This window comes from Vidua macroura, chromosome Z, assembly GCF_024509145.1.
Source record: "Vidua macroura isolate BioBank_ID:100142 chromosome Z, ASM2450914v1, whole genome shotgun sequence".
NCBI lineage: Eukaryota > Metazoa > Chordata > Aves > Passeriformes > Viduidae > Vidua > Vidua macroura.
The window spans coordinates 70,686,148-70,709,715 of NC_071611.1; the positions used below are offsets into that span (position 1 = coordinate 70,686,148).

At 34.8% G+C, this 23,568-nt stretch overlaps 1 protein-coding gene across 1 annotated transcript in view; it reads left to right on the plus strand.

The window, feature by feature from the left end:
• The window catches only part of MAN2A1 (mannosidase alpha class 2A member 1), a 104,218-nt gene extending 82,266 nt beyond the window's left edge, over positions 1–21,952 (plus strand). The window contains exons 18-22 of the mRNA XM_054003373.1: positions 665–806; positions 3,972–4,105; positions 13,764–13,958; positions 18,475–18,585; positions 18,952–21,952. Of these exons, the coding sequence (XP_053859348.1) occupies positions 665–806; positions 3,972–4,105; positions 13,764–13,958; positions 18,475–18,585; positions 18,952–19,104 (735 nt within the window). The 3' untranslated portion in view covers positions 19,105–21,952. The remainder of the gene's footprint in view (positions 1–664; positions 807–3,971; positions 4,106–13,763; positions 13,959–18,474; positions 18,586–18,951) is intronic.
• Positions 21,953–23,568: the final 1,616 nt, after the last annotated feature.

A 23,568-nucleotide genomic window follows, 5' to 3' on the forward strand; every position in this document is an offset into this window, starting at 1 on the left:
ATTGGTAATATGTTTGAAGAAAGGGCTATTGTTGTAACTTGAACTGTGCAGCACACGCAAAAGAGAGAAAAATTGGTTTTCCTTACCTTCCTTTCTGCTAATAATAGTTTTGCAAATACAGGGTGACCATGACTCCCTGAGCAAAAGACTACTGGTTTTCCAGTTACTGGTACTACTGCATTTTGCTGGAGACAGTGAATATTTCAATATGAAAATAATTTTAATACTACTACTCATTTATCGTGTACCATTCAAGAATTTCAACAGTACTCCAATAAGTTCCCATTATAAACCAACAAGTCCTTTTCTGCTACCTTAAATCTATTCACTGCTTGCTCTCTAGAGGAGAAATTTTTTTCTCTCATTTTATAACTGTGATTATTCCTTTTTATAGGTTCCCTTTTTGTAGGTTCCCTTGATGAATCTTTCACTTTTTTTTTTTTTTTTTAATATTCTTTGATCTAAAAGTACACTGAAGCTACTATTTCCAAAATGGTAATTTTAGCCACAAATCTCAAAAAAGCTAAATAATATTATACAATTGAATGAATGCTTTCATGATGGTTGTTCTTCCAAAGCACATGGGATAAATGTCTGAAAATGTCTTTGAAATTTAATTGCATAAAAAGAATGTATGTTTTTGAAGTTGGTGTTCATATTGCAGATCCAGCCTAGACTGACGATGAGCAAGTTGCCTCTTCAAGCAAATATCTATCCTATGACTACCATGGCTTATATCCAAGATGTTGGTGTTCGTTTGACACTTCATTCAGCTCAGTCTTTAGGTGTTGCTAGCTTGAAAAATGGTAAATATAAGATGAAAGATATGACAAAGGTCTCTCCTTCATGGCATTTTGAAATAGTTCATTCAGAGATTACTATACTTACCTACAAGCATTTGAAGAGAGGAAATAAGTTTCTGCCACTCTGACAAGTTTTCGAGTATGTGTATAACAGAGGAGGAAGAGGTTGGTCCCACATGAGATCCTGTTATTTTCAATGACAGATCTCTCTGTTTGCAAAAAGATTGCAAAAAGCACAGAAGAAGCAATAAATGGTCAGACCCAGCTATTTTTCACCCAAGAACTCTAGTGGAGCTCTGGAATGAAATAGCAGTACATACTGCCCTAGTAGGAGAGGACTTAAGAAGGATGCTGATCATGGTTTTTGCTCTGTTTGTTTGCTTTAGTATAGACTAAAGCACTAGTCTTAAGGTATATACAGCATAGCCTAACTTCCCTGTCAAGGAAAAACAACAGCAGCTTTTTTCAAGATTAGTGTTAGTGAAATGAAGGATAAGTATGACCCTGGGTAAGAGTGAGCATACTTCTGAAGCAAAATGATACCTCACAAATTTAATGGAGTAGTTTGACAGAGCTGATGAATATGTTGGCAAGAAAAATAAATTCGTATTAAGAATTCCAAAAGAGACATGGTCTTGCTCCTTGGAGCAGAAGAGGCTATGATGAATGGCCTGAAGGACAGGAAACAGAGGACAGTTATTCATTCTATCAGAATGAGGGAGGTATTCAAATAAAGCTAGAGGTAGTGGGCAAAATACGTTATATAATTTAAACTTAAGATGTATAATTCCTTGCTGTAATATATGTTGTCCGTTTAAATTTATATGGTTTTGAGCAATAATGGAATGAATACTCTGAAGAGAAAGAGTCCATCAGAAACTGTACCAAAATCTACTTCATAGTTTCTTTTAAGAAGAATGTCATAAATACTCTGTTCTTACAAAGGGTGAATACCATGTTGGATTGGTGGCAGTATTAGCAAACCTAATTCACTTTAGGGCAAGGAATTAACACTGACCTCTACAGTGATGCTTTAATAAAACCAAAGTGGAAAATACCAGCCTTTTGTTCCAAGCCTAGCAGATGCAAAACTCACCACATTTTTTCATGCCTGCCCTTGCTGGAACCCCAACTCCTATTGGCCTGATCCTGTGAATGACCCTGACACCACTGATGTTGTTAAGCACTCATTAAAAGGGAACTGGAGACTAAATTAGTCTGCAGAGGCTCCGTTACCTGATAATAGTGTCTGTATTTGTCTTTAACAATCTTAGTCTTTGCATCACAAGATAATGCACTATCTAAATCCACACACACTCCCACTCTCTGCCATCAAATTGGGGAAGTTAAGGCTAGCGCTGTTCGACATCTTGCAGTTTGTAGCAGCGTGTGGCTAGAGTGATGATTATGATCTAGGGAGGCCACAATGGCGACAGGGAAAACAGACAAGACAAGGCTGTTGTTTAGAAGGAGAGTCCATTTTATTCCCCCCCTGCCTCCCCCTGTGCCAGGGGGAGCAGGGGAGCAGAGGCCTGGGTGCCTGAGCAAAACCCAGAGAGCCCAGAGCTGGGAGCAGAGAGAGGAGGCAGACCCAGGGCCCTGGGGTTTTATCAGGTGTCCCACGGGAGGAGTGTCTTCAGAACGGGGAAGGCTCCACAGCAGTTAAGCATCAGGGAGAAACTGACTTTCTGTGAGCATTGTTTCAAATCTGTCAGAGGACATTATAGACTTTTCACCTACTCCAGTTAAATAAAAGAGCAACAGATGTATCCCATACATTACATGACATTGATTTCTTTACTGTTTCACCCTTTGACAAACTGTATTATGTTATTTAAGATTCACCAATGTCAAATATTTACTCTGTGCCCACTAAGAGAAAAAGGAGAATGAATTAATCTTATTTTTTATCATTAAGTAATATTTCATTAAATTTCTAAATTGGCTACCTTGTCCTTGAAAGCATGTTGACTTCCTCAAAACAGAACAAAAATTAAGCTGAAGGTTCAGTGGTTGCTGAGTATCATATGCTTCATTACATTTTTTCTGAAGATTTTTCAGGAGCTCTGAGGGATCCTGGAAGAAAATTCAAAACTCTTACAGTTTAGGCAAGCAAACCTCAGTAGCTATGTGCCTGTGTGTGAGACACAAGTGTCTGAAGGCATAACCCACCATCTGAAAGTTACATGAACAATACCTTAGATCAAAATAGCAGGTTTTTTCTTACTATTGTCAGCTGATTTCTGTCCTGGATAAACAAAAACTGTTTGTACTCAAGGGAAGGGAGGAACAAGTATTTGAGAAAATTGGGTAAGTGTTTGTAGAACACGGAACTATAAAAAAGACTGCCTTAGTAAGCAGCCTTTTCTAGAAGCTTAAATTGTGAACTTCTTATTCAGGATACAAGCACTTCGGTCTTCAGTTTTATTTAGGAAACGTACACTTGTTTGAAGATTGAGTCTGCAAAAACATAACAGCCTTAATTACGTGCCCCAATCTAGTTTCCTTCTGGAGATAGACACATGAAAAAAACGTGAACTTCATTGTCCAGGTTGTATATAATTTAACATCATGCTTAAAGAGCTATTTTGAGTGACTGTGCTGCAGTTCAGTATAAACTCAGAATTTCATGCTCAGTGCTTATGCAGTGCAGAGTTCTTTCCTATTCCCACAAGTGAAGTTTTCCATACAAGAAGTGATTGTGAGTATTTAGATACTCCTGTTGATACCTTTTTTCCCTCTGGCTTCAAATGCGAAGCAAAAGAATGGAGTACAAGGTGAAGATAGTTCCTCTTCAGAAGGTCTGTCCTGCCTGGGAGTGATTCTTGTCTTGGATGATTGATTGCCAAGAATCCTTGTTGCAAATAGTAGTTAATAGTAATAATTTTTCATATTAAACTTTAGTATAAACTCTGAAAGTAAAAATTGCTAGACATTCTGCAGAAAGGCTTGTGACAATTTTTCAAAGGTTATAAACAGCCACAGTCCACTGGTATGAACTGTTTTTGTAATCAGTCCTGACACTATTGATCAGCCCTAACTCTTCCAAACTCAAGAGAAATATTATGATTTTTTAAAAATAAGTTACATTTTAGGGCATGTTTCTTATGTTTAATAGAACCCTTACCTATTCTTGATACTGGTATAATCCTCATGTTGCTCTTTCAGGTCAGCTGGAAGTGATCATGGATCGTCGGCTTATGCAGGATGACAACCGTGGCCTTGGACAAGGTGTTCAAGATAACAAGATTACAGCTAATGTCTTCCGACTGCTGTTGGAAAGAAGACATGGAACAGATGTGGTAGGATTCACTGTCTGGGATTTTTATGCCAGTTAAGATGTAAATATTAATTTCTGTTGCAGCAGGAAAGAACTCAGTAAAGAAATTATTCCATGAGCTGTAGAATTACGGGAATGTAGCTTCCAAGGGAGTTTTGTCATCTTGCTTTCATATTCTGATTGTAAAGACTCCATCTCTCACTATTCCTCAAATAAATCCTGCAGTACCTACTTCCTCACTCACACTTCAACATATGAGTGGGATACCATTGTGGAAGTCTCTTTTTTCTTTTTTAATTACTTTTTTACTGAACAAGCTTTAAAAAACTGCTAATTAGTGTAAGTTCTGCTTCTTAACAATGTTAACTGAGTCTAAACAAAGTTTGACAAATAATTTAAGTTGAATGGGTAGAAAGAGAAAACCTCCTATAAATATAATTTTCTTAAAGAATAAGATTGAAGTGGGAATATTTAGATGCCAGACATAAAAGCCTTTTGATTTCATTATGATTCTAGGGAAGTTGAGACTATTTTGCTGTAAGTGTTTTTTTTTATTTGCACATATCTCTGTTTGCCTTTTTGTATCCTAGTCTTTTGAATAGCCTAATTTTCTTTCCTCTTTTTCTATTTTCTCTTTTTATAATCAATTTTGAGAAGGACAAAATCAGAAGTACATCTTCATACTGAGGCAGTAGAATTATGATGACAGCACTGAGTATATTTTAAAACCATTGCATAGCTAAAAATGAAAGGTTGTATACCAAGCTCCTAATGAATATGCAGATAAATTGGAATTAATTCTGGTTTATAATGGCTATCATTAACCACTGTGAGAGGATGATAATATCATCATTTTCACCATTTAATGATTGACAGTGGGGTTTTTTTTCAGGTTGTACATGTCATTATGATTTTCTAGTTCCTCATCACGTGTAATGCAGGCTGCATATTAACTGCATTTGTCAGTGTGATGTGCAGCTACCCAAGCTAACCTGAGGTCAGCAGCAGTCTGACTGTGACAACAAGAAGCATTGCACAGGTTTATCCATCCTTGCAAGAGGAAACCTGCAGAGGAATCTATACTGCCTCCCAAAAATTCCTTAGTACCCAGGGTAATTTGTGTTGTATTAAATTAGAATGTGGACCTGGTAAGTAAGAATTATTGGACATGGAAATCTACGTTTACATTAGAAAATAATTTGAAACAACAGAAGCAGGTCAAATCAGTTACTGCCATAATGCTTGTAGTGACATTGTGTGCAGTCTTGGTGCTTTCTATAAAACGATAAAACAACTCACTAAAAGGCACCTCTGGAACACTTCCAGTCTAGTCCCTGCTCAATGCAGTCTATTTTTGTGTCAGAACAGACATAAAAGGTTAGTCATCCATTCTGACCATAATCAAGATGTGATGGGTTAGGGCTTGTTTGGTGCCATACCTCCAGGGGAGCTCCTTGGTAACTTCCTTCTAAAAGGAAACTGGTCCACACACACTGAGATTGCTCTGCAAAGTTACACAGTTCCCCCTTGACTGGCATTGGCCACAAGTTCAATTTCAGAACAGCTGCTGCTTCAGACCAAACCACTCAATTGGAAAACATTTTGAAGTTACCTCAATTAGAATAAAGGCAGCCTAAACAACTCTGGGATTTTCTAGTTAGTGCAGCATTTACGTGTGTCTTTGCATATGTTTGCCAACTTGTTTGTGATACAAGTCAAGTATCATCTCAGCAGAATAACAGTGTAATTCCCTTTCTTTGTTAAAATCATCTTTCCTACAGATTTGAAAGTTTCTGTACAAGTTACTGAGAATCTTTCAAAGGAGAAGGGGCAGTTACCTATTACAATCAAAAATTTCTGAGGTGTTTTGGAAACCTGTGCTCCAGCATCTTTCTTTCCCTATAACTCTTCCTGCTGAGCTTATAGTGGTTTTAAATGGCTGCAGAGGACTTTAAAGGCAATTGGTTCTTATACAGTCTTGAAGGGACTTCATAATAAGTGGCATCGTTAACTCTGGGAGAGTAGGCACAGTCCAAGATGTGCTGATCGAATGTACACAAGCCCCAGAAGCCAAGCAAGATCTTTTAAGGAAACATTTTCTTTCTGTCATTGTATCTGGATTTCCCCTTCTATAGATTTAGAATGTTCAAGAATTTTGTTTTTCAAAATTTATCCGAACATTCGTAACATTTTCTGATTCATGTTACTATTTGAGTGTTAAAGTAAGGGTGTTTCTGTTTCTTAGATGTACAATCATACTTTTTTTTAATCTCAGTTACTCAGAACGTAGTTGTTATAATAGCTTAAAAATAACCATGTCAGAAAAAATTGTAATGAAATTATATGCAGTTTATATATGTTATCAGCTACCATGTGACTCATACATTGACCCTGATTTTGTTGTCAAATCCTATTTTATTACTTACTTCAGGAGCCACTGGAGGAGAAAGTTTTGACCATTTGACATCTTTGGCATTACAAGCTTTTCCTAATGTATGTTCCAAAACATTTCTTTCTATCTTTTCTCAAAAACAGTTCTGAAGAGCAGGATGCTTGCTGCTCCATGTGAAACTTCCCCATAAAAGGGCAGTATGTGAAGTGTCACATGTGCAGTTCTTTAAAAAGAATTAAAATAATTGTGCATGACTGGTGAAATTACTGTGGAGAGTTTTTGTTATCACAGCATCTACCAAAAGTTTCTTTTCATTTATATTTCTAAAATACTTCTTTCCTTCCCTAACCCCACCCTGAACAGTAAATTTTAATGGCAGGGTCACATCACATGAATGCCCAGAAGTGTAAGTGTGCAGTGTGTACTGCATATGTGCAGTGGGTGGATAGAGTGAAATTCTTAATAATTCTTAATAAACATTGGAATACTCAGTCTGTATTCTAATAGGTTCTTAATCCTAACACTACCTGAGTTTTGGCTCTTGAATTCTAGCTCACCTAATAAGTCATAAATACTAATTCAGACATTGTCTCTGAAAAAGACTTCAGGTTGATGTGTTTTGCTGAAGCTTTTTTGATGTTTGTGGGGAAGGAAGAGACTTAGGGGGGGAGGTTTGTGTTTATATTTTCTGTTTGGTTGTTGTTGGGTGTTGTTTTGTTTTTTTTTTCCCCTAAGATGGATACTAAATGTTTATTCACAATGACAGTATTGTTTGTTAAGTGAGCTGTGTTTATAGTAAGAGCTGGGCAAATCTCATTTCCCTTTGTTATACTCATCTCATTTATTGATAGCTATGTTCCTCAGGCTTCAGATTTTTTACTGTATTTTTGATATAATTTCTATGTACATCTTTTTATTCTACTAGATGTAACTAATCCTTCTTATATGTTCATTTTCTCCTTGCAAGCATTTTCAGCTTGACTATCTCTTTGAATCATCTTCTAAGAGTATCTTCTCTTTGTTCAGATTTTAACCAAGAACTGATGTAATTTTTAAATTGAAGGGATTAATATTTAGCTGAGAATGAAACTGAATACAGTTTATTAATACTTGTCAAAACAGTAAATGTTTGTGTCTTTTTGAAAATACAGACTACTTTATATTTATTGTAAGTTTTGGAAAAATAAGCATTAATACCCTTTGATTTTCTGAATCCCAGCACATTATATGAGTATAGAAGTGAAAGAAATAGGATTTATAGGAAGTAGTAATATATTATTTCATCAAAGATGTAGCTGGAGAAAAGATGCTATGCCAGGCAAACACTTCCTTCTTCAGATTGCTATTTCATACTTTGTCTTGACTTAATTAATTTGTATAACTGGATTTATAGACTAGACTTGAGGATTCAGTGGTTCAAATGCCTGTTACTTTTGGGTGAGGTTGCTTAGAGGAACAATAATAGTGTTAATAAAATCACAAATGTGCCGGAGATAATCAAACTCCCTTTCTTCCACCATGTACAACTACTCTTTTTTCTTACTAAATCTCTATAAGTACCCACTTTCTCTGAAAATTTATGGCTGGTGATACACAGCCATTTTTGTCTGATTATTGTGTTGCATTTGCTCCTTATTGATGTGCTTATTTATCATGCATGTGAGTGTTTCTCACTGTAGCTATATATTATACTGTGCATTGCTCTGCTACATGTAGCCATACCTTAGAAACTTTTAATTAACTCATAATTAACTTGATGTTTTAAAAAAGCAGAAACTTGACATTGGCTTAATTATTAATAATTAGAAGCTTTTTCAAGCCCATGTGTGACAAGTTCAGATACTCTAATATAATTTTTAATTGTAAGTGCCACAGTGAACTCGTCAAGTATGCATAAAATTCTTAGGGTTTTGGGGGTTTATGGTTGCCACAGAAGGAAAAAAAAAGACATTTCGTCTTGTTTTCACACAATATACAATGCATCTTCTTTAGAGCCTTACCACATATATTTAGTAAGGAGTGAACACTAATTTTGTATTTAATTTGAAGAGATATTCAGGTACATGTTACTTTCCAGTTTTGTTTAAAACACTACTTTTAATTCATTATTTCTCATACTACTGTATAGTTTATACTGTACTTCTTATGGAGGAACTTTGTGTTTGCCAATCAAGAATAATGTCTCCATCTCTTATTTATCTACAAATAACATCTGTTTTCAGGCAAGCACGGTCATTGTTTTTATTTCAGGACACCTTAGAGCTTAATTTCATTCAAATTTTTTTTCATGATACAGTGACGAAGATGTTTTGCAGGAAGCTTTTAAATAAAACTGCTTTGTCTGCAAGATCTATCCCTCTGTTCCTGTTATGAAACATTCTCATCCTGTAATAGGGCAGCAGCCACTTGTACCCGACTCCTGGGTTGAGCAAATAGTACAGAGGACTGCCTTCCTCTGGGCTCTGCACATACAGCTATGTCTCTTTTGTGTTCTTTTTCATGTAATTATGTACATCTCAACAGTGAATTACTTTCCTTGGTTTGGTTTTATCTGTCTTCATTTGCGTGTACCTGTCTGCTGGTTCTTGTTAGAAAGAATTTTACCTCAGTATTATGCATAGTATAAAACCTTGGTCTCTCCACTTCTAGCTCATATAATTCATCAAAGGATGAGGGTAGGCCTCTTTATTGTCTTTTGTGAGCTTATCTGAGCTAGTACAGTTTGAGGTCTGAAATTTAAACCTTTCTGTATCATCACTTCTAGGAAGGGTTAATTCCTGCTGCAAGATATGACTGTAGGGCAGAATCCTTCCTAAAGTGGGGTGAAAGTGTACAAGTCCAGCCTCTTCTTATACTCTCAAATGAAATGACTCTCTAGGAATAATTTCCTTGCAGATGCAAGTTTCCACCAGTAGCAAGAACTTTGCATGAGAAGCAAAGTTCCAATGCCTGAAAATTAGCAGATATCACTATGATAAGATTAAGATGGTTAAGATACTTAAAAATATTTTCTCCATATGCTTTGGTGATAAAGATGCTCTGGAAAGTGTTTTTGCTCCACAGATAAGATTTTTCAGTCCAGAAACATTCTCCTTTGAAGAGTGCTGCCCGTTGATTTTCTGAACCTGTCAAAGAGAAAGTTGATAAAAACTGTTTCCTGACACAACATGAAAGAGAATGAGAAACTTTTTATTTCCAGCAATAATGCAAGTGGTTTGGTATCAGACTATTTTAGTCTCCATCCCTTGATTTAGCAGGGATGGAGACCAGAATTATACCTGTTTCTAGATTTTATTTGATTGTTCTTACACACTGAGCCAGCATCTGCATTTCAGCATGTTAGATTAGGTAGTGTGGATGCCAGTGAAGTTTTACTGTAATGATTAAGGTTTTTTTTTTGGTGATGTTGTCACTGCAGAGAAGACTCTGGAGAAGGAGAAAATAGTGATAATGTGATTTGATAAACTGCCTCAGTTTCCTTTCCTTGGTTTTATATGGGAAATTTTAGATTACTTGTCTGTGTTGAAAAGTTAATTCATTCTCCATTAGCTAAATTGGTGTTCAGTTATCAACTCCTTCAGCTTTACTTTCTTCTCTACAGAATTTGCCATTGATTTCTTCTGCTCAATTACTAAGCAATTTCTGAAGAGTCTAATTAGCATTTCCCCCCTCTAATTAAGGACCTTAGTTACTTAATTTAAACTCTTACCAGAAAACTCTCTGAGTCTTGGAGGCAGAGTGACTTTTCCCAGAGGCAGTGGGCAGCGCAGGACATGGAGTGGCGGTGTCAGGGAACCACGGACACCCAGCGGCCGCAGCACCGAGCTGGTTTGCAGGAATGGTGAAGCAGGGCAGAGAAGGTGCGGGCAGGGAAGCCATTGACAGGGAGGAAAAGGCGAGGAAGGGGAGGTGGTCAACGTGACCCTCTGAGCAAACCCCTGATCCCTCCAAGAAGTCCAGTGTCCCCTTATGTTGCATTGCCTGCTTTTATGCGCTGAAGTTGCTCCCACAGCCTGATTTCCCAAGTGTTTTTTTCCCAGACTTATGGGCATCTGCCCCACTGGCAAGTGGTGAGGGACTGCTCATAGCCCAGTCATGGAAGCTTCTCTCCTCTGACCAGCTGCCAGGAAAAGCCTCCCCGGGGACAGGGCTGCCATCCCCATAGGAATCCTTCAATTCATATATATATAACACATACAGGCATAATTTAAAATCAGATTTGTCCCAGTCCCCCATCCCTGAAAGTGTTCAAGGCCAAGTTGGATAGAACCCTGAGTAACCTGTTGTGGTGGGTGACATCCCTGCCTGTGGCAGAGGTGTTGGAACAAGTTGACTATTGAGTTCCTTTCCAACCCAAGCCTTTCAATTATTTCTGTGAGTATCAATAAAATAGCTAATTTCTGATATAAAGGCACTTTTTACAGATGAAGCTATTCTGAAAACTTGTTGCAAATTGTGCTCTAATATTATATTGGATTATGCTTTGTGTCTCCTCAAAACTGAAAATTTAGAATTATTCACCTTACTTTTGACAAGGGAAGATCCTAAATGAGGCTCCACTTACGTTTACTGCACAGTCATTCAAGGGGTTGTGTTTCAACGCAGTTTCCAATTGGATAACTGTATGTGGATGTACTGTAAGATGGTTAAAAAGGCAGGATTTGCTTTGATTTGAGCTCATTAAGCCAGCACATCATCATCTGGCATTCATCGGATTCTTGCCAGTACTTAATTTTTGAAAGGCAGCCAGAGGAGCTCCACTCACACTTGGAGTGATAAATACTGCCATGGAAATTGAGGAAATGATGTCACTTTTGAGAGAGCAATACTTTAATTAGATTGAGACTGTGGGACTACATCTTCTGATGCAGCATGAGCAGGGTACTGCTGAAAGCCATCCACATGGTGAAGTTGTGCATAGAGTAAATATTCTTCCCATTACATTGTTTGTGTGCAAGCCCTTTTCGTCTCTCTTTCCAGAGAGTCCTCTTTAAATTCTGGATCGCTAGACTTGAGGGAAAAGACATACTCCAACCCTTGCATGATTGTGATGTACCTAGGGGAGAGTGTGATTTGACGAGTCCCTTCTCAGTCTTCTGTGGAAGCATTATCTTCACCATGCTTGCAAAACCCTTTTTCCCTTAGTCTCCTGTCAGTTTTTAACATCTTCTTTATGCTCCATTCCCATTGCTGTTACACACACTCAGGGAATGACTGCACTTTTTCTGCTGGTGCAATCATCCAGAATTGACTGTCGTTCCAGATGTGGGAATGCAAGATTCAATATAAATTCTCCCCCTAAGTCTTAGTTCCAAGGTGGATAATGCATAAGGACAATGTTCCTGCCTGTGATACCACATTTAGACACAGTGAGAGCAAAAATGAGCCAAGTTGAATAAATTCTGGATCTAGCATTTGCCAGTCCTTCAAGGCTGTGCTTACCTGCAATATTTTGTTTAAAACAGTATAAAAGGATGAATGGATTATTTTTGTGATTCATGTGTGATTTGTAAGATATTTTAGAAGACCTCATTTTAAGTTCTCAGATGCAAGCAATCAACTTACTTTTCACGGGGGAAAAAAAAGGTGAAAGATGAGAAAATAAATGGCAATTAAATGTTTTGACTGACTTTAGTACTTCTATGGCAACAGAGTGAACAGTGTTCCTTTTGGAGTGAAAAAATAAACTCTTCTTTGAAAGAACATGGATCTGCACATTTTCCCTGTGTATAGAGCATGTATTCAGGCACTTGAATGGAAGACTTTTATATTAAGCTGTGCATAGAGCAAGCTTGCTCATACTCTAATTAGAATAGAAGAAAATCATGGCAATGAAGTCTACCAGTGATACTGAACTTTTCAAGGTAATGAAAAAAAAATTAAAGCTAAGTTGAGGGATTAGTAGACTCAATACTGATTAAATATGCCATAAGTTGACAGATGGAATTCAATAGAAATAAATGCAATGAGACACATAGAGGAACAATCCTTTACAATGATCCACTGTTATCATTTGGGGGTCATAACAGATTCTTAAAGATACTAAGCCTCAATGCTTAGTAGATACCAAAGAGCCAGAGTGTTACTTATTACTAAGGAAAGCACCAAGAATAAAACAGAAATTACCATCTTTCATTGATTCAGGCCTGGAATATTTTCAGTTTCTTCACTGTCAGCTGTATTTCGTGCTACTGCAGAAATATAAATAAATATGCATACATGCAAACACACCCCAAGATAGAAATTCCTGTTATGGTTTTCTGTTATAAGCTGAAAAATAATCTTCCCTTTGCTTTAAGTGTCTCCCATTTGTTTTTTATTTCTGTATTTCCGGCCTACCATAAAATGCAAATGTAATGTAACAGTGCTTAAGATATTATATTTTCAATAAACTTTCTGTAAAGTTTCCACTAAAGATCACCAACAAGCAGGGATTTATCTGATTAAGTATGAAAGGGAAAAATAAGAGCAAAAGAACTTTTCATTTCCATTTCTACTCTTACCTTCACTGAGATTCTAAAATAGAAATTGCCTTTTTAAATTCTTCTGTTTTCTTTTTTGGCTTCTCTGGAGCTTTAAATGGTTGTTGTGAATATGTAGGATTCGGTCTTGTCAGGTTTGTAAGACAGCCTCTGTAGCCAAGTAAAAACACTGCAAACATGAAACTTTGTAAAGTACAGAATTTGTAAAATATTGGGATAAAATGCCTTTAGTTCCTGCTGCCATGACATTGAAATAAAATTTCTGGAAGAAATCTTTTGCAATGCAGACCAAGACAAAGATGCTGGCTGCTATTTCTTCCAGTGAATAGTTTGAGAGAAATAGATTTAAAATAGAAAGAGGGATTTAGGATACAGGTTGGAGAAAGCAAGAAATACAGGTCAGAAAAAAATGTGGAAAAGGAGGCCTGCCTTTCCTAATGTGGAAAAGGCTGTCTGCCTCTCCATATAAAAAGACATCCTGAATAAATTGGAGCGACTTGCTAAAGTAGTAACTAATTTCTTTTTTCCAGCCTGTATTGCTCAAACATCAGGGGCTAACACAGAAACACAAGAATGTTGTAAAATTAGGTGTCATCATAATTTTGAAATATTGTTTATAAAAACAGGAAGTATACCTATCAATAGAAGAAAATTAGTGGATGATCAAAATTTTCCAAAGTAATTGAATGGGCAGTCTAGAAACTAAATTTTTCTATGTAATTATTGGAATCATGTATAAAGTAAGTGGGTTTCAAAATTTAGACATAATAGTGTATCAACTTGAATCATTCTTTTGTATTTTGCAGAATGAAGAGAAGGCACCAGTCAGTTTTCCATCACTTCTTAGCCATATGACTTCTCTCTTCTTAAATCATCCTGTAATTCCAATGACAACAAACGCATATTCAGGTGTCCCAGAGTTGATAAATATTTTTTCTCCACTGATGTCATCCATGCCTTGTGACATGCATATAGTCAATATGAGGACAATCCAAGCAAAGGTAAGGTCAAACCACTGGTTTTTGCAAACATATGATATAGCTTATTGATATAGTAAAATAATTTATTCTTGTAAAGTACTTTGTGAGCAGGTTTATATGATATGATAAACTGCAGCATGATTATGAGTTTTTCTTAATTTTGCAAGAACTGGAGATTTGTGTCTGAGCAGCAAGAAATGAAGAGATTGTGTTTTTTCACAACGTATTAGTATGCATAATGCAAGATTCTGTCTCTGGAGGGGGCACCTTTCAATAGGTTCCCAAAGTTTAAGAGAGAACCATTCATATACCTCAGCCTTTTCTGCACTAGAAGAATTAAGTTTAAGGTCATTAGGGTTTGTTCTGAGTATGTTTTTAATAAAAAATAGAGTTTTAAACCCAAATTTTATTGTTAAAATGTTTTTTAAGCTTAGTTACAAGATCTAATTTAGTTTTTCTAAGAGCATCTCATGATTGGTTCCTGTGAAAGCATTCTCTGGTAAGCAAACCAAAACTAAACCAAACAAAACCCAAACATCTAGCCAACACCAAAAAAAAAAAAAAACAACAAAACACACCAAACAAAATACCAACAAAAAATTCAAACAAAAAAAGTCTCTTCTGTACTCAGTGTTTTTCTCCTTCAAAGGATAGAAAGGTATGTAACCACCAGACAGAATTTAATTTTCCCTTTGATTAACTGAAGGATTGGAACTCGTTTTGCATTCTTTTCCTGCCAACTGTTCTATAAATTATTTTCAGTTTTTCAGCTCCTTTTAAAATGTGATTATGTTAACTTTATGTTGTATTGCAGTGCAATTCACCAGTGCTGCTACCACAGTGCAATGCCTTTTCAATTCTGTCATACTGAGATAGAAACTATTTATCCCTTTTTCTCGAGAGTCTCCATGATGGCTGGGCTTGTCTGTATTAACATGAGATTATATTCTGTTTAATCTGATCTTCATTCTGTCTTAATCTGTATTTTAAAATTTAAACAATGTTTGCTTTCTCTGTAAATAGTTCAATCTTGTGTATGCCCCTTCAGCTGTGACTGATTCTTATTTTGAATTTCAAAGTGGAAAATGTCTCGATTTTGTGGGTCTTCTGCCTTTGAAAAGTTAGGAAGACCCTGTTACAAAATTAAATCTTCACATGACGTGAATATTTCATTCTTCATTGTGTATATTTTTGTTTACTTCAACCAGCTCAGCATCACAGGTTTACTTCAACATATCAAGTTCAGGGGCAGACCTTCATGAACATCTTCCCTCTCTTTTTGAGGTGTAAATCCATCCCCTTGTTTGTAGGATCCGTGTATGAAAACTGTGAGAAGACAGGCTTGTTCAGTGTCTGCTTTTTGAATTCAATGTTACTACTTCTAAGTGAATTCTCTGGTTTTATCTGGGCTGTTCAGGCCCAACTGTCCCAAGTGATACAGGACTGTTAGAGGCTCTGATCTCTTCCCTGTCCACAGCTGTGTGTTTCATTGATTACTGATCAACAGCTCTTGAGCTTGCAGCATTAATGTGTCCACTTGAAAGTAAGAGCTTGCAGCAGTCATAGGATAGGAACACTGTTATTAGAGATGCAGAATGTTCTTCCCCACAGCAAAAATGGTACTATGCCTTGCAAATAATTGTGTAAATCTCCTAATTTTCTGCTTCCTTTCTCTCGCTTCCAAGAATTTGAATGACAAGTGACATTATTCTGGCTAAATGACACAATGTATTTTTTTTCAGAAATTTGCACGTCTCCATTGCTTAAACTGTTGAAGTTGATTTTACAAAATCCATTACAGTTACAGATGAGAGGGTACCAAATTAAAATAATTGTTAGGATTTAAGGTAGAAATCAGAAAGAATATTGTTTTTGTTGTAAGATATCTCATCTTGACATGGAAGAGTCCAACCCATTACGATTACAACATTTAAAGATTTTTTTCCTTAACAGAACTCCAGTTTTTCAGAAGACACATATTTTACTTTATGCAAACGAAGATCTAGAACACAGTAGATTTGTCCCTTTATACTGGGCATAAATACATAAATTTGCCATATTACCTAAACTTTTCATTGTATGTCTATTAGCTTACAGTAATTGAATTTTAAAAGAGTTTAAATGTTTTTTCTTTCTCATCAAAATTTTAGCAGCATTGCCCTGGGATACTGGTTATGAGAAAGCCTAACAATTTTTTTTTTTTAATTTTCTTATAAGGTCGTGTTTTAATTCTCAGAGATCAAAATCAAATCAAACTTTGGCAGCTCTTCTAAGAAAGTTTGTTAGAGATTTAATAGCACAGTGTTTAGGGCTTTTCTGTTGAATAATAGCGCTGTGAAGTTTCACAAGGTTAAGAATGTTGTAACTTGTGGAAAATTGAGGAGATTGTTACGGATTTTCATGCAGTTAGCATGGTCATGTTTAGAAGGTGTATTTGGTGTAAATTAAGTTCATCCTTGCTCAAGACATTCATTAACCTTAAATGTATTTAATCTAATTTTCCTAGAGATTATATAAGAACAGGTAAATTAAAGTAGATGTGGCGGCTGTGACAACTTAATCTTCCACCTGCTTTGATAATGGGTTAGAACAGCTTTATTTTTTTACACAGGGTTGCTATGTGTGTGGTAGAAGATGGAGTACTAAATCATAGATATTTATACTGACCAAAACACTTTTACTCAGGGTATCATTAATTGTGTGTTACCTTTCTGTTTTAAATCTTTTGACTCTTAATAAGGATAATATTTAATTCTAAAAAAATTGGGAGATGAAATATTCATGCCATCATTTGAAATGCATACATTTTTTTATGCAGATTACTAGAAGGTAATTTAAGTGAATTAGAGGAAGTGTTGATACCCATTACTGGCTTGTCATTTCTAACATTAATTTACCCCATAGGAAGTCGGGCTTTTTCAGTATGAATTTTAATGTTTCACTAATCTGATGTTTAAGCAGACAGTATTATTTTGTGTGCATAAAAATATCTACTTTTAAGTGCAACACTGTCAGATCAGTGACAATGAAAACCAAGTCAGGTGTTTCATAGTAGGAGGGGGAAAATATCACAGCTATTACCTTACTTCATATAGAAAGTGGTACTTCTGTCCCAGTGAACAGGATAAGAACTTCTTTAGCCATCAATGTTAATAAATACAGGAAACTTGGCTTCATATGCTGAATGTAGGCACTATTCATAAATTAAAAAGTTTATTTTAGGTGGTTATAAGCTATAGTTCACAAAATCTTTTCAAGCTGAGTTTTATTTGTGATTTGTAAACTATGCAAAGTTTCTAACTGTTAGTGTTTTACTAAAAAAGTATCTAAATTCAACTCCAAATACTATTGAGTCCATTTTTATTATTTTATGTGAGGAACCTAAGCCCACAAAGTTGGTTTTTTTTATTTTTTTATTACATGAACGAATACTTTATACTATAAATTTATTGTACTTTGAATCTTTGTCATGCTGGGTTTCAAAGAAGCTGGTACAAGCTGATCCATGATCACCTTTATGGAAAGAAATTTGGATCTGTTAGATTAAGACCTCTTGTTTGGTACACCTTCAAGAGCTAATGCATCACAGAGTGCCGAATGCTTGTTGGCACTGGTTTCTCCAAGCAATATATACATTCTGAAGTACCAGAAATGAACCTAATTCATGGCAGATGCTTTTGTGAAAAAGCATTAGTATAAGAACAAGAAAACCAGAAATAAATGAGAAAAATAGCCTGAAGAACTGGCATGGCTTTGGATAGAACCATCTTTTTTATGCTCTTATTATATATATAATAAGATTAAGAGCTGAAGAATGTAAAACAACAATAAATAAAGAAATAAAGTAATGCATCATATTACATAAGTGACTACAGTGAGTCTAGGTGTGCGGCCACAAGAAAGATATTGAGGGGCTGGAACATGTCCAGGGGTGGGCAATGGATCTGGAGAAGGGTCAGGAGCACAAATCCAGTGAGGAGCAGCTTACTCTTTAATGTCTCTTGAGGCTCAAAAGCATTGAATATCTTAGAGATAAACATAATATTTATTTTAGATGTGTATTTCAGTGTACATTTTTCTGTACACCTTAAGCTGAGTTAGAGAGTAGTTTTGCTACATGAAAGTTTGTTCAATATATTGCCATTGAATATGTAAAACTGAGTATTACAGTTAACATATGATTTCTTGTTTGTTTTCTGATTTGCCATGTAATTTTTGTGGGAAACCATTTAATACAGGTACAATAGCTACTCTTCAGTCCTGAGTCATGAGTACATGTGCATCTGTTGACCTTTAAATTCAGTGACTTATATTTATATTCTGTAGTACATTATATGTTTCAACTCTTTGCCATTTACTTCTTTCTATGTTTAGCTTTATAAAAATTTTCAAAAAGACATAACAGTTCAATCTAGACTAAACATTTTCTAAGGTGAAAATGTCTCTATCCACTGTATGATAAGGATAATTTTTGGTGCCCTAAAATGTCTTCCTGACTGATACTTTGTGAATAATCTTCTGTAGTGTTTGTTCGTAGGTAGACACCAAACCATCTGATGAAGCTGCTCTGATTCTTCACAGAAAGGGATTTGATTGTAGATTTTCAAACAGAGACACAGGTCTGCTGTGTTCTACCACTCAGGGAAAGGTATGGTTATTAATCTGTAGGAATTTTTAAATAAAATTTAAAATAGGTTTGGGATTTTCTTTTGGGTGGAAGAGTAAATACCATTTTATTTGGAAATAAGAAGAGTTCAAATCCAAATATTTCTAGTAATTTTGAATATACTAATTAAATTACATTGAAACATAGTGAGTGAATACAGTCTAAAAAGATCTAAATTATTGTACAGTATTTAATCTATGATATTTAAAAAGGTTATTTAAATATTATTTAAAAATAATTCAAAATCATGAGAATTTCTGGTTCTTGCAAGGAGCTGTACAATTTTGAGGTATTTACTGCTTTTTCTAAATGTATTTTTTTTGTTTTGTTTTGTTTTTTTCCCTCCAGATAAAGGTGCATAAACTCTTTAGCAAATTCAGAGTGGAAAGTCTTACACCCACATCTTTATCTTTGATGTATTCACCTCCAGATGTCCAAAATATAAGTGAAATAAATATGAGTTCTATGGAGATAAATACGTTCCGGATTCGGCTGAGATGAAATCCTGCTTTAATACTCAGATAAAGAATCTGCAATTGTATCTCCTCTGAGTTTCATGTGCAATAAGAGGCACATTAATGTTATTCCAGCTTCTGGATACTGTGAGAAAAAGATACATTCTATAATTATTTTTTGACCAACACAATGAAAAGCCATGTTACAAGCAACTTTTTTTTTGTTTAGATTTTCCCCCCATAAAATAGCAACATCATTATCAGTTAATACAACAAGAAATTTCTATGGATGTTAACCTCTCAACAGATTAAATCTCAGGTTCAATGCTAATTAATGATGTTTCTGGTGTTTTAATTTTCATAAACAGGGGATTAAATTTTAAACAGCCTTCTTTTCCTGATTCTTGATGATTTATGTGTGAATAACTCAGTGTAGAAAGTCCTGATGCAGCTTGGAAATAAAATGGAATAAAATGTTCCTGTGTAGTAGCTAATGTCCAAATATTTGCAATCATTTATATAAACTACAATAATCTCAATGTATTCTGCAATTAATTTCAGTTTATTAAACACAACGGGGATTATTAATTGTGGTAAGATGAAAGCCTGCAGTACTTGTGATAAGTGATGGTAGATTTTAATACTTCTACCATTCACCTGAGTTATGTAAATAGAAAAACCTGAACCTACAAAGTAATTTTGAAATGGAAACGTTTAATAAAACTCCCATTTTGTTACTTGACACACTGGGATATGTGCAATTATTCCATTACCATGATGAGAAATGTCCATAATTATCATGAATACAAGATTTTTTATAAAACTCATTTAGATACCAGTGTTCTCTGAAATGAGTTTTCTATTTCAAGATTACCATATCAAAATAAATGTGCCTTATTTTTGATATGTCTTGTTACAATTTTGGTGTCTATGTTAATGTTTTTGGGGAAAAGGTAGTTTATATAATACTTAAGCTGTGTATCTCCTATTTGACAATGCTGGCCACACTGATCTACGTACTCCTGCACCAAGTTTGTGCTACCTTATTCTGAAAAATTTGACTATTTGAATGTATTAATATGATGTCATGACGTGAAACACCAACAAAAAAAGAATTACTGTAGAAGCTAAATTCAGCTGCTTTCAAGAAAATTGCAACTTGATGCAAAGAGTTGATAGTAAGCAAGGTATAGTTTGCAAACCCATCAAAACATGTGCTTGCATGTCACGGACTGTGGTGACCTGTTAATTCCAAATCATGTGCCTATATTTTAAACAACATTTTACAAACTTGCAACCTCACTTATATTGCCAGTGTTCATGTTACTGAAGAATGGAGACTTTGCTTTTTCCCATATTAATTCATATTTAGTGTTTAAGTCATTCAAGTGTGGGAAGTATTTCTCTAAGTAGAGCTGCTGTTTACAGTTAATATACATAAACATTCATTTGAATATGATCCCATTTTATAGTCATCATTTATTTTCATAACTTGTTCTTCTATCTCTTGCTTATGCTCTACTTTTCCATACCCCGTTGCTTATCCTCAATACTAATGCATGAAAAGTCATCATAACTGGTAAAAAGATGTGCTAGCTCTAATATTGCCTCCTGTATTTAATTTCGTTATTGTTGTTCAACAATTATATCAAATATCAAAGTCTATGAAATTATTTCATGTAGCTACAGGCTATCTAAAAAGAAAGTGAAAGTCATATTTAGATTTTATGCATTGTCACAGCTTGGATCTCTGTTGAGATTGTGTAGATTTTCTTAATTCAATCTACTGTGTGTTTTGTAATAATGGGAATACTTTAGTAGGATCTGGTGCAAGTTACATCAAGAATATAGGAACCACTAACCACAAATGGAAGAGTCTGATAAATCCAATAAATGGATGTTTTCATGCAATAAACATGTACTGTAACTTCTTAGAAAAAGTATTTGAAAATGCTGGTTTTTGTTGGAACTCAAAGCTTAGTAGACTTGTCAGCAGAAATTTCTCATAACACTTATTTTTTTTGCTTCTTCGAAATTAAAATATTTAAAATACTTTTATGTGTTCTGTGCAGGAAAACATACAAAATATTGTTTCAGTTTTGCTAGGCAGAAAAGGAAAATTTTGATGCAATAAAATTTTGAAGTATTTTGCCTCTTGGAATTGCTTTGAAAGATTCTTCATATAGCATTGGTTCTTTACTTTAAATTATCAGCTGTACAATCATGGTGCCTGAATCTTCCTTAACCAGCAGATGTAATCCTTGTTCCTTTGCTTTTTTTTGTGTGTGTTATGACAGCTTTCAAATCAAGATCCTTTCCTGAAATCCCTTACTAAATCAAAACTCCAGTCAAAGTCTCAAAAATAATTTTACTTGAATTGGTTCAGTATGTTGCTGTCAATGAGGTTGTATTTTCCTTGGTTTGGGTTTTTGTTGGATTTTTGTTTTGCACAAGTCTTAATGAATTCTTATGGTTTTTTTTTTTTTTTTTTTTTTTTTTTTTTTTTTTTTTTTTTTTTTTTTGTGAATTGGCTATATAATTAAATTCTATAATTTGGGGGTTTTTTTTCTTGTTTTTATAGCTGCTGGGTTTGTAGCCATTGGTTAAGAGAAGCAAGCATCTTTACCTTGCCAGTATGATTTTAAGTACAATGCTGTGTAAGAAATGGTTTAAAACCTTGTAATTACTTTCCATACAAGAGTTGTACCTGTTCTGATTTTATGGTTTGGGGTTTTTTTACATTCCTTTATCTTAATTTTCTTTGGTTCACTTGCTCATATTGTCTGAAACGAACTGATTTCAGCTGAAGGTTTTTGATATTTTCTCTTGGAAGGTTTTATATCTTATGGGGATATGTAAAATAAGATCTCTAATAAAAGGTAATGTTATTGTGAGATGTGGTCAGTGTCATTAATGCCTTGGCTTTAACAAATTTTAATTTTTCTTTTTAATGAGAGAAACAACAAACATAACTTCTTTGAAAAGCTTCATATGTCAGTATCTGTTGGGAATGACAGTTATCTGCAGTGAGATCAAAGGTACAATCTATTTCACAGCTGCCAAAGAGAAGAGGAGATAAGATGGTAACTTCAGAGATGTAAACATGTGAGATTGCACTGTATGGAAAGAAAATGGGCAGCTCTTTTGCAAAGGAAGTTGTGCACTGACTTAATAGAACATTTTAGAAGTTTTCAAATTCTAGAATTTTTTTTACTTGAATTAATGTTTATCTTTGAAGCATTTGGGAGCAATGAAATGGAAGCTGTTCTTGTAAATTAACAAACACACCATTAGAACATAGCAAGTCAAAACAACAGTTCAACTGTAATTAGACTAAATAAACACTTTTTAAAAAAATTATATAACGCTAGTAGAATGTTCTGTAATTGCACAGGGCAAGTTGAACAAGCAAAATATTTTATGGGTTTGCTTCCCAAAGTGGTGGTGGAACTTGAACATAATGACTTGCAAAGACAATAAAGTATAAATTTTAGTCAATGCCTGAGGCTATTTGATGTTCGTCTGTATAGTCTTAACTATAAATATGAAAGCATACACACACACAAAGTAAATATCCATAATTTCAAAGCTGATCTTTCCAGATAAAACCTGAAAGGCAACAATGGGTATGGGTCTAATTTAAAGAAGCCCTTCTCCATTTTAAGGTCATCCTATTTTGGAATCAATTAATATCAGCATGCCCATGTGGATAGAACGTATTCTATTAATTCCAGTAATCAATATTATATTATTTTACTATATGAAAATGTACTAACTATATTTGATGTATGCCTGTACATTGTGTTTAAAAAAACCATGCAGGATCTCTCTATACATCTTTACTGATAGTAACACTATTGCTCAGATTAAGTGGGTTATTTGACTTGTAATGTGTTATATATATCTGTGATAAAATATAAAACATGGATTCAGTCATAGACTGTTGTTATTTTAGGATAACTATTCTGTCATAATATTTCAAAAATCATTCAAAGGCATTAATTTTGTCTTCTAAAAGAGGAAACATAAAAATAATATATGGTCTAGAATAAGCTCAGGTGAATGGAGAATTATTAGGATTTTTCAGACAGTTCTGTTCCTGACAAAAATTTGTCTGTGTCCAATTTCTCTATAAATTAAAATATTAAATTGTGAACCGTAAGTCTTTCAGTATACATATTTTAGGAACTAATAGATATTTAAAATCTATATTGCATCACCTAGTCTTTGTACACCAGAATTTCTGTGGAGCATCAGTAGTGCATGATTTCCATTACTCCACTTCCTTTAGGTAAATAATTTAATAGCACTAAGAGTAGTAAGAAAATAAATGATTTTTTAAAATATCCATAATTTATATAAAATTGTGCTATTTGGACTGTAAAGGCAAAGACATTTTTAATTACACATTCCAGAGCTTCAGGTTTTCAATATAGCACATTCTTCCTCATATGCAGTGCCTGTTAATGTGATGCCCCATCTACAAAAATCATTCATATTATGGGTATTA